At 37.7% G+C, this 13,002-nt stretch overlaps 1 protein-coding gene across 1 annotated transcript in view; it reads left to right on the forward strand.

The window, feature by feature from the left end:
* Window positions 1–2,853: 2,853 nt before the first annotated feature.
* LOC139739625 (CCR4-NOT transcription complex subunit 6-like) overlaps window positions 2,854–13,002 on the forward strand; it is a 29,038-nt gene continuing 18,889 nt past the window's right edge. The window contains exons 1-3 of the mRNA XM_071650236.1: window positions 2,854–2,965; window positions 8,723–8,902; window positions 12,141–12,327. Coding sequence (XP_071506337.1) covers window positions 8,734–8,902; window positions 12,141–12,327 — 356 coding nt within the window. The 5' untranslated portion in view covers window positions 2,854–2,965; window positions 8,723–8,733. The remainder of the gene's footprint in view (window positions 2,966–8,722; window positions 8,903–12,140; window positions 12,328–13,002) is intronic.

Genomic DNA, 13,002 nt, shown 5'->3' on the forward strand with positions numbered 1-13,002 from the left:
CAGTCCTGCAGATAGGCCTTATAAGAGGGGCAATCTAACAATATAGTAAAGAAAACAAAATGAAGGCATGAATGATTGAAGGTTCATCAGGGCCAGCGCAGCAACCGGGGGACCGGGGTGCCCGTCCCCCCCTTTTTTTTTTGGGGGGGGGGGGCATAAAGGCTTCATATACTCTCTAAAAAAAAATCGAGTGAAAATATTCACTCCTAAAAGAGTGAATACAAAAAAGAATGAATTTAGAGTGAAATTGGAGTGAATTTTGAGTGAAAATGTTCATTTTCACCCGTTTTAGAGTGACCTCAGGGATCACTCCAAAATCTTCGAGTGATATCTGAGGTCACTCCAAAATGAGTGAAAATGAACATTTTCACTCAAAATTCACTCCAATTTCACTCTAAATTCACTCTTTTTTGTATTCACTCTTTTAAGAGTGAATATTTTCACTCGATCTTTTTAAGAGAGTAGGGTCTTACCACTTGTCCCCCCCCCCCCCATTTTTTTTTTTCTACCCCGGAAGTGGCACCAGAAAAAAATGGTTATTTGCTTGTCAGCCGATTAACCCGTAAGTGGCACCAGAAAAGTGAGGTTAAGAAATTATGTGTTATCTAAAATGTCTGCCCTCCCCCCACCCCGCCATCCTCACAATGATCAAAGCGACATCCCTGTTTCCATAAACTGGACCCCTCACTCTTATGAACGTATATAGCGCCAGCCCTAAGGTTGACTATATACGTTTTCAATTTTGATTTCAACTCTCCTGTTGTGGATTTTGGCAAGGAGGAGATCATGACAAAATTTGGAACCTATCATAAGAGAACGAAAAACGAAAAATAAAACAAAACAAAGCAAAATCATCGATCAATCGCCACAATGAGTGTTTGACTCTTAGGGCCTATATAGGCCTACTACATGAAGTATAATAATGTGCGTCTGCTGAAAACGTACAGGTTTCGGTTCGGTTTTACAATACGATACTTACTCATAATCAAGGGAAAGAAATAGATATACCAGCATAACGTATATCAGCAAAGATTACCGGGTGTCAGTAAGTGTCAGTTAAGAGACCTTAGAACTGGCGAGTACATGTATTGTCTATATCATGACATTTGTCTACTAAAACGAATAAAGGGTTTGATGCATTGCACGTGTTGAAGAGGCCCAATTACCTGCTTTAAACATTGCCTGACATAGAGATTTACCTTTGGGATATACTAGTAATCCTTTGATGTTAAACTCGATGATCAGGCTCCTTCTCAATCATTCTAATTCTAATGCATGATTGTCATATTCGACAATGATCGTGCTCCATATAGTATCAACAATTATACTCCACAATGATGTAAAGTGGCAGATAATGAGACAACCATGGATTTTTTTTTCAGTTGTGCCTCGGAACATGCCAAGAGAGATGAGAGAAGTAATGGGGGTTCCACAGATTGGTACCAGTAACGTCTCTGTGGTGTATAATAATAGTTGTCTTCCAAATTGTCTTTTCAGTTTCTAGGTTCATGTCCGGAAAATCCGCGTCATCGCGTCAGCCCAAAAATATACTTTGAAAAAAACCAAACCATGTTATTTGGAACAAGAACTATAAAATTGACGGTATAGAAATTTTGAATTTGATTTATAGAAAGAAATTAAACGAGTTTATGATATCAAGTTTTTGGTTTTTTTAAATAGTCTTGGAATTTGTTCAACTATATCTAAAAGTATTGATGCTCTGTAGTATAAATTACAATTTCTTTCACAAAGATTCACTTTAAGATGTTATATTATTCTTTTGTTTCATCTCACATAAGATATTGTAGTATTGTTTGGAATATTACGCTAGTTGACCATGTGACTTAGTGATATGTGATATTTTTCTTTTGATTTGATAATTTCTGAACTGTCGTTTGGTACAACATGACGCATATTACGGGGTGGGGGGGGGGGGGGGGGGTGATACCGAGTACGTAGGCCCCCTGAGGATAATTAGCTATATATTATGAATAGTGAAATCAATTACTGCGAGAAGTCTCACTGACTCGTATACTAGTAACTATTGCATCACTGGTATCAAAATCTGTCACCATGTGGTGAAGGAAATGTTGCTTGAAGGTACTGTCACATTTGATGCAGATACGTAGGTCAATTGTATCACAAAACATCCTACCATATAAAAGCCTATAATACAAGGAGATATCTCTATTTTTCTCCATAAACCATACATGTAGATTGTTTAATTGTTCCAGAAACACATTTACATGTTTAACATGTACACGTTTACATTAACGTTTTTGCATTGGTTGTTTCTATCCCTGACTCACATTTTAGAATTATATTGAAGTACTAAAGATGAGGTTTCGTTTCATCTGTAAATGGTAAATAAAGCCTTTAAGCAACAATTTTCAGACAAAGAGAACACTAACGAAATACTTGTATGTAATATACTTTAGTAGAAATGAAAATAACACCCGCGTCCATGTATGATGTGAAGTAACCTCTGTAGTGTTGAAAAACTTACCGTACGCACAAAGTGATGCCAGTGTTTATTCAAGAGTAATCCATTTCTTCAAGGGGTCATATTTGCATGATACTTGAATAGTATCAATTTTAACAAAATAAAATATCTACTCAATATAAACTATAACTTTAAGAAGTTTATACACTTGTATATTCGACCGATAGAGTGCAGGAAAATGTCGACAAAAATAATTATAATAATATACGCATGTACATGCAATTTTAATTTTACACCTGTTTTAATATGGACGAGTCAAAGTTGTCTGAGACTAACTTTAACGCGCGCGCGCTTCAACACACGCAAAATATATAGGTACAGTGCATGCGTAATGCAGATTTACGTGCGTAATTATCTGTAATTTGCCTGCCATTTTGTAGGATCGCGGAACGAAAACACAAGACATAAATGCATTATTAACCGTTTTCTCCTCTTTAATTGGTGAAAGCCGACTCAATGAAGGTAAGATGACAATTCGTCCTAATTTCGTTTTCGTCGATTGTGATGATACGTCTTGTTTTTCGTGGAAACTGAAATTAGAATTCAGACGGTTTTGATGAACGCTTTTCGTTCAGAACCCTTTGTTTGACATGCCTACGTGTGTTAGCGTATTGCAAAACAAATTCCTCAATGGCAAGCCAATGCAATGCCAATGCAATGCCCGATCGCGATCGCGTTGTACAAACTGTATGTAGTGTGCAGGCGCAGGTTCTGTTCTGTGGAGCTGTACCACACTGATTACTCGAGTCTGCTGCTGTAAATCTACTGCCTGTAGAGTTCTAGAAGCACATCACATGTAACAGAACAACACATGCTTTACAGAGACCCTTATGAAATATAATATATCACGATAATTTACGTTAAGGACTGGCTTCTGCGAATTACGTGCAGTTGAATTTTGGTTCGGGAGGCCGAACTGAGTTTTATGTCCTTGGATTTTGGTGCGGGTTTTTTATCTAGTAATAACGTTGAATTTAAATTTCATTCAGACACTGAGATGAGACAGCTCTGGATGAAAATCACAAACGACATGATATGAATACAGACAGCCTGTTTTGTAATAGTTGTTTAAGCACGGGCAAATTGTTTGTCGATATGATAATGAACGTCATGCATGTTAAATAAAAGGGCCAACAAGAGCACTGAGGAGTGATTTGTTATCGAGGCTAATGTTGAACCCCATCTTTTTTTGTTGACTTCTCCTCCAGTCCTGGAGAATTGTGGTTGATTTGCAGAAATTTCAATGATACACTTGTAATGTAAAACGAGGAATGTTCACATGCGCTTTAATTTCGCGCAAGCCAAAGTTTTGCGTAATTAAAATGCATGTGAAAGTTCCTGTTTACACTAGATATGCGTTGAATGTTAGAAAATTTCATACCCCGAAAAAGGCTGTTGGCTCCAATTCGCGAAAATATCATGTTTTACAGTAACCATCATGTACATGTGGTTAGGAGTCGAGCCAAAGAAAACAGATGAGAACCAAAGGAGTAAACCAAAGCACAGAACAGAAAAGATAAATAAGATGGGGTTGATCATGCAGGAGGTATGAACAGGTTACAATACCACGGACGAACGTATTGCATGCATCATATCAGTTTTACCTCTCTGGACTAGATTCTATCTATCGGTAGATTTATAACATCCTATTTGATTTGAAATGGCTTTTCCTCTCACAGCATGGGTTTCCTATCTTGTACATTACTACAATGTACTTTGCTTGGGATTGTCAAAAACGCATACACCACTTTTCTACTGACATGATAAAGAGGGAGAAGATATGAACTGCACATGGGAAAGGTGACTCTCCATATTTGCACTGAGGAAGAATGTATCTGGCAGTCAGTGGCATTGTTTCATAAAATTTGCTAGGCATGAAAGGGGGTATAAATCAAGAACTGAATGTTGTCATGGATACTGAATAGCTGGAATGATGCAGTCTTTGCCCATCACCAATATTGACCTATGGCAGTTAAAAAAACAAACAAACTTCGGGCTCATTTCCCGAAGAATGTTGCTGAGGGATGGTTGCAGTTTGGGGCCAGTTTTGCCCAAACTTGTCTTTGGAATGCCAGATTCAGTCTGACATAGCATTCCTGTTCCTGGTTTGAGTGTGACCTTCTCGTCATCAATATGTTATGCTTGATGAAATCAACTTCCTGGAAGGATTTAATTTTTGTACCATTTACAGCATTTTGGGGATGTGGTTCCAAATTCTCACTGTTCTTGGAAAGAATGAGAATTTGTGTGTAATATGTACATGTACTGTTGCTACACAGAGAAAGTGTATTTCAAATTATGATCCTGGACATCTACTGTGGTTCAAATTGTATGTTGCTGGAGAGGTGATCGGTGAAAAAATGAAAGCTGTCTGGTAATGGATTTTGGGGAAGGGATGCACCTTCTTCTTAAAGCTTCTTCTAATACTCCTCAACATTCCATCTGGAACCAAACAAGGAGGAAGAGAGAGTGCACAATATTGCTCTGTCCTTGTAACTTGAGTCTTGGTTACAGAAAAATAAAGTAGCTTGCTGTTTAAAATTGTTGTTGTTAACTATGCTCTGGATGTCGGGTGGTAGGGAGTTCCAGTTTTTGGCAAGCAGATGTCGAGTGTTGATGCTGTTCTGTCCAGTTGATGAAACAAGACAAGAGACAGGTGTTGTGTTCCTATAGTCACCAAACTCAAGGTGAGCTGCTGCTTTTCGTACCTTTCCTACCTCTCTGACTTCTGTTGTGTTGTGAGGATTGCATACTGTGGAGGCACACTCTAGCTTGGAGTGGACTACAATGTATGGCAGTACAGGCCCTGGCTTTGACTTCTGAGCACTGTGCAGTAGAGTGAAGGAAGCCATGAGTACTGATGTCTTTATGTCTGATGGTCTGACAATGTTGATTCCAGGGAAAATAAGTACAATCATGAAACCAAGATAATTTCATTTGTCAACACATGGGATCACCTCACTTGAGAGCTGGTACATTTTTTTTTTTTTGTGTGTGTAAATCAATTTCATAAATTTAAACAGTGTTTTGAAAATCTTAAGACTTTAAAATGCAGCAGCGATCTCAAACACTGTTTAAATGACGTCATAATTGCCTTGCGCAGAATGTGCTTCCGGGTCGGCCAAAAACGGCGCGCCACAATGCGATATCAATATCATACGCAGTGCAATGCACGGCAGTGAAAACTTGGCCATGAGCAGCAGGGAGGAAGACGACTTGTCCGGTCATCCTCGTGTATGCTGGAATGGGTATGAGTCGTCCATCATCATGACCAGCATCATTAATCGCTGAATGGACATCATGAAAATACACATATCGTGAATTCTCACCATGTTGGGGCCCGATGACGACACATGAACAGGCTATAAAGTCTTCAGCTCAGCTAGATCACAGTAAGACCTACAGTGCAATTGCAATAGCTCAGCTACAATTGTACATGTACGTGTAGCTTAGCCCAGTTCGAAGTCGTGATCGAAAAGCAGGCGCCCTGTTTGACCGTTTGCTGAGGAACAAACTGAACAGAATGAGCTGTGCAGTGGCACAGTCCGAGAGAGCCCCAACATGATCGGGGAAAAAATCTTATAAATTTGTTCTGACAAAACCGTCTTTCAAATCAGTGTTCCATATCAATGTTTCAAAATTGTGATTTTCGGCACGCAAAATCTTATAAACGTGGCCATAATCTCCACATGGGAGCTAATTAGTACCTACTTTGCATCACCCACCACATGTATACCTGACATACACTGTACATAACGTATGCATGAGAGACCACATACACACAAACACACCCCCGGAGGATCAGCAAAATATTGACAAACTCATGTGTTTTTACGTGCATTCACAATGGGTTCAACAGACTGCTGCAGCTGTGATTATGATATCACTGTAGCCTGGCTGACTGGTTGTACACTTTGCATGTGCCTGCAGGGAGTTCTACTGTAGGCCTACATTGTACATGGTTGAAATTCAGACAAGATCAGTTTTTCTGCTGTGAGTTTTTTCACTACTTTAAGGAACCCACGTTACGTGAGATAGCATGGTAGTCTGATATTACTGAGATTCACTAGAAATTTCTTAGCATCTCTATGATGTTGCTTTTTGTGGCCATGCTTTCTCTGCAGTCATTCATATTTGTTTTCTGTATGTGATGAATTCTTTCAGTATGTGCTTGCATTGCTGTCAAATAGTAGTGCAAACATCAGATGAATGCAAATAAAGAGTTCTGTAAACAGGTACTCAGGAAACTAGGTGAAACTGCTTACAACTGTACATGGTGGTAAGTGATGTCATAGAGACCAGTGAATGGTGAAAGGGAAGCCAACTCAGAAGAAATTGATTGTAAATACTGAGTTTATGCCATCATCCTTGATGCAAAAGCCTGCAAAATATTGTTCAGTACACAACATTTTGATCTTACTTCTGTAACTTTTAAACTTCTCAAACTGTCTGAGGCAGCTTTCACATAGTGTACTGGTATACAAATTTTTAAATACACATCTTCCATAAGAATGGAGACATTGCTTTCTTTCTTTTTAGTCTTACAACATTATGTTGAATACTAAACAGGGAAGATGTTACAGTCATACACATGTGATAAGCTCATGTGGGTATTGTAAATATACTTTTTTTTTTCTATAGTGTCTATAGTATGTGCACTCAAAACCCATGACAGTGCATTTTATCCACTAATTGATGCATGGCGATTAGTGTACAATGAAAATGTCCTTCATAAATGATGGAGGCGCATATGTTAGACTGTGCCCCTATATTGTAGCTACAATATTGTGGATTTACGATTCCCAAGTGCTGCCTGTCGAATTCCAATACAGTACCTAAAACAGGCAAAACTGAGGGTTCATTCAGTATCTTGGATGCCTGAATTGGTACATAAGTTGCAAATTGACAGTCCAACATACATATTGTATGATACTAATGGACAGTCCCACATACATTGTACAAATTTGTACATGCACTATGATGCACTTGTTGTTTTTGTGGACAGAAACATTGGGGCAGTATACAGGGATTGTTCAGAAATTGTGTACTTAGAGGTCCATTGTACTTGGTTGCTTTATAAAAGCACATGTCTTTAGTTTTGAAATGTTGGCGTTTGCATTTTTCATAGTTAAAATAAAAGAAAAGGGCACACTCACTTTTTAATATCAACTACATTATCGCCATACAGTGCAGTTGGACAGTGTTTTGTTTATCACTCTTTTGATGATTGATTGACAAAAACCTGTCTTCTGCCTTCAGTACTAGTCATCAATATCTTCTATAAAAGTACTTGAGTCAGACTCTGGCACTGAAGAACTATGCAGGTAGTGGACTTCATTACATGTTATGCAACCAAGTGCACATGAGGCTGATTGCACATGTGTGTACACAGTTGTGTCCAGACCAAAGTCTTTCATAGCCACACTTGATTTTCTTAAGTTTGGTATGCATGCTGGACGTGACTATTTTAAGTAGATATAAATTTACACATGGAAAGGGATACTGGAGTATAAACTCATGTGGATTTATAAAGTGCAGGCTGTGTTAACTAAACTATAATTCATTTAACGCTTCTTAATTTTTGTCATGCTTGTTTTGATTTACATAGTGATTAATTGTGAAGTTATGCCTATAAAGAATTAGTATATAAGATATATCATTGTTAAACATTCTTGCAGTAACAAATATCTCATTTAATGTTGTCCAATGAGCCAACAGACTATTTTTTTTGTGTGTGTATTCAGAAGATGGCAACAGAAACTACCTTGTTTACCATGTAAAACTGTTAAAAAAACATCAACAAAGAATATGTACTGTATATTTACCCGTAGTTTCATTCTTGCATATTTAAGGAGATACACTGTACAAGCAGATGACAATCCATGTATAATTTGCAGGAAATACTTTTTATCATCTATAACAGCTGTACACTGGATGTACAAGATTAATTCAGATCCGTAAATGTCAATCATGTTATTCTCTGAAAGAATCAACTTCATGCACATAATCTCTTGATAGTGCTTTTGTGTTTGCTAGAGACTAGCCAAATTGGGTATTTAATGGAAAAGATTTCTGATTGTGTCATGCAAAAACGACAAACAGAATGAATTAATGCACGTGATAGATTGATCGTTTGTTTGGTCTTGTACTGGATCCTTAGTAATGCTAATGTTTTTTTTCTTTATTTTCTATCCTGTCTCACTGCTTTGCCCTGACAAGGAGCCACCAGGATGCCAAAAGACAAATATGATAAAGACAAGTATGATAACCACGGGCACCATAACGGCATATCCAGCCACAAGGGGCAGCACAATGGTTTACAGAGGGGCCACCGGATCATGTCACAGGAGGAGGTGATGGGGGGAAAGAAGTCACACTGGGAGGGTTTGGAGCTTACAGGTGAGAATTCTCTCAAAACGCATGAATTCTAGCATATTTTCCCATGACAAATTATCAACAATACATGTACATGTAGTCGATACCTGTTTGTGAAATTTTGTAATCGTTTACCTTCACTTTATTCTGCATTTGTTACTGATCATTCTGTTTTATGATCTGGCGTTATACCGGTACAAGTATATTGAAATGGTACATCGTATTTGATTCATGTTTGCGTCACATCATGTGTACATGTATCATGTGATTTCACATTGGTGTTAAGCTGGTTGTAATGATTCTGTTTGCCGGTATGCAGTCCATTTTAGATGAAAGATTATACAAATTGTGTATTGCCTTGACATGAATAGGCATACAATACATGAGGAAGAGATTTACAACAATGTAATGTATATATACACTTGCTCTTTGCTATACAGCATGTAACTGACCAGAGAACCTAATATCCTGCCTCTGCCCCGTGTAGGTGCTGGAGGCAATATTTTCTGTCCCTATGTTAATGTATTAGCCTTTCCGCCCCAACATTTTGAATGATTTTGACTCTTTTGTATGTGCTATGGTATAAACGCCCTGTGTGCCACATTATTCTGTGATAGCAACGTACATTTGTAGTCATGCTTTGAGAAAATGGTCTGCTTTTTTAAATCTTCAGATGTAAATTTTATCGATTTTTGTTACCCAGGACATGTTATGAACAAAGTTTAAGAGAAAATAAAGCTTTGCTTTGATATAAATTGTACAACTACAATCTATGGTTCCCTTTCTTTCAAATGACAAAGCTACATTATTGTATTAATAAGGATGACGTTTGCATACAAAACAGTGACAGAAATTTGCAATTTACTCACAAATCCAGTAAGGACATCCTGTCATGGTAAATCAACACCTACAAATGCAATCTTCATGTAACAGGAATGGAATCACAAGAAACGCTCATTGTACTGCAGCATTTAGCGATTTATCAATAGTTTTGGGCGGGTTTGTGCGTTTGAGCAGAATATGCGAAGTTGGCACGTCACTGACTGAGTCGGGCATGTGAACGTGACACATTTTAGTTTTAACAACCTTTAGGGTGATTTTGTTGATGCTTGGCCCAGGGAGATAATAATTTAAAGTCTCATGTATTTTTAAAATCTAATTTTTGTACTGTTAAATGTCACAAGGTTTCAGCTTAAGATCAAAATGTATTTGAGGTAATATACATGGTAGGAACGAAGGTTTTGACCACATTGTATATTAAATGGCATAGAAAAAATGTTCAAGGGTAAGGACAAAGGTATTTGGCTAAAATGTCTTTTGCAAGCTTAAGACTGGTGGGAATATAATTTCATGAGAAAAATGGAAGTAAGTGGGAGATATTTCCTCCCCTCAATCAAGGTCAAAGAAATGTGATGAATGAACTTGCTCAGCATGAAATTGGGGACTGTACCATTGTCATGAAAAAGAGGATTGCACACAGAGATGACAGGCATTCTAATGAAGTGTGTGTGTGTGTGGGGGGGGGGGGGGCAGTCATGTTGTTGTTGCCCTACAATGTATGTACATCACTTACTTGTAGGTTTTCAGGCAGATGTACAATGTACTCCCAAAGAAGAGCTCTTTTGAAGTGCATGTTTTCATGCTTGTTATGTGTGCACCTACACTGTATATCTATGCCTTTGAGGACATTCCCAATTGTGGGGAAGTACAATTGTACATGTAAATAAGCATGAGCTTCTTCTTGGTTTAGAATTTTGTCATGATGGTTCAAAAGCTCTTGACTTACAGATCAATGATTCACTAAGCAGGTGTGGTATCGAGAAATAACAAGACAAGTGTGTTCCTGGATGGTGTGATGTTGAGATGGATTGTGCCATTCCAATAAAGTGACTAATTCTTGTTCTGATTGTTGAATATGTTGCTGAAATGCTAATAATGCTAAAAAGAAGAAGAAGAAGAAGATAATGATATGTGAACATTGACATGCTGTGAGTTTGCTGGATATGGTTGTGATGATATGATTGCCTAACAATAGACCAAGACCAAAGACATAGTGCTAAATAATGCTTGGCTTTGCCTTGTTTCCGGCTACAGTAACTCCACCAATGACCTACAATGTGTGCAACTGTATACTAAGTACTACATATCTAACTTGGTATGCTTTTCTCTCCTACCAATGTGTAGTGGCGTACAGTATGGTGTAAGTTTTCTGTCAAAATATCTTTGCATGCATGTTTGTAAAATCCTGCTACATGTACTTTGATGCCTGGCAATGGCAACAGATGTGATAGCATTGATACTGTACATTATACAATGTACATTGTATGCTACAGTCTGTAGATGTGATCGTGTCAAATGACACCTTGTGTTGTGGTTACTGTATGTTGTAGGGTTGACAGTCACAAGTCTGTATCAAAGCTCAAGACTTCTAACAGGTCATGTGAATTTGGATGTAATTAACTGTCTATACATAAGATATTTGTAGACTCATTTGATGGTAATCATTTATTGCACAGGGATGAACAGGTTCAGTGCAGTTCATTGGCAAGACACACTAAAATTACCTACATACAAGTGTATACACTTGTTTTGGCAACCAAGTGCCACAGTTTGGCTTGTAGACTTGTACAGAAAGTACTGATATTTGTGTAAAATTCTTGCCCAGTTGCCTTTCAGTGTAAACTTTGAACAACAACAACAACAAATGGTAACCCCACAACATAAAATGATTTTTGTAAAATTTGGATGTAGAAGAGATCAGCTGTTATGTGAATATCAAATTTTAATAGCTTAAGAAATGAATGGGTGGATTAATTTTTTTTTCCATCATTAATTGAATGCATTTGCAGGGGCTGTAATCAAAGTAAATTCCATATACTGTAAACATTAGATACACTTGTATTGAATTTTAGCTTGGGGAAAGTTCAGTCTTCAGTCTTCAGTGAAATATGTACAGGAAAATGATCATTGATTTATACAAGTAGCGTAGGGAATGGCTTTAGCTAAGGCCAGGGGTCAGCAGTCAGTGCACTGACTTTGATAGAATGCTTGATTCTCAATAGCTTATTTGATCTTTGTTTCCTTTAAGTTTTGATATCTACTAGGTACATGTACTGTAGCTTTGAACTATTGAGTATACTGCAAGTCTTACCATTGTGAGTGACTTTATACTTCAAAGCGCTTTGCTAGTTACATAACTATACAAGGAGAAATATGGGCTGATTAACAAGCATTAATGATTGACATTATCATGTCTCTGTAGGTACTATCCGCAATATCAGTCCCCAGCTATGGAAACTGAACCACCTCACTCAGCTATACATGACTGACAATCAGCTGACCCGAGTGCCTGCGGATATCTGCCAGCTGACCCACCTCATCAAGCTTGACCTGTCTTACAACAAGCTGCGCAGCCTGCCTGTGGAGCTAGGGGACCTGATATCTCTCAGGTATGGCAATTCTACCAATTAATGTGCAGGGAAAAGCTCCTTTTGTGCTGTGTCGTGGCAGTTTTCAAGAAAATGTAAACACATGAAACATATTTACACAAACAGGTGGAATTTTGAAGTTAACAGGACCTTTCAGGCTTCAACAAAATGCAAACAAACAAATGAAACACATGTATACGAACAGGTGGAATTTCAAAGCTAATAGGACTCTTCCAGGCTTCAATAAAATGTAAACAATGTATGTAAACACATATAAACAATCAAACAGGTGGAATTTTGAAGTTAACAGGACCCTTTCAGGCCTCAACAAAATGTAACAAACAAATGAAACACAAGTACACAAACAGGTGGAATTTTAAAGTTAATAAGACCCTTTCAGGCGTCAATCAAATGTAAACAAATACATGTAAACACATGTAAACAATCAAACAGGCATAATCTCAATGTTAACATGACCCGTTCAGTCTTCAACAGAATTAGAATATACATGTGAAACACATACAATGTATATAAACAAACAAATAGATGCATTTTTTAAGTTAACTGGACACTCAGGAAAAAAAAAAAAACTCATATGATATTCATCCAGTGAATAAATATTCTCTTTCTCTGTGTAGGGTATTTACAATTGTACTAGTAATAGCCCTTTTTACTTGGTGTTTACAGTCTCTGTCG

The sequence above is a fragment of the Diadema antillarum genome, unplaced genomic scaffold, assembly GCF_040938485.1.
Source record: "Diadema antillarum isolate AM-2024a unplaced genomic scaffold, OU_Dant_1.0 seq00000809_RagTag, whole genome shotgun sequence".
NCBI lineage: Eukaryota > Metazoa > Echinodermata > Echinoidea > Diadematoida > Diadematidae > Diadema > Diadema antillarum.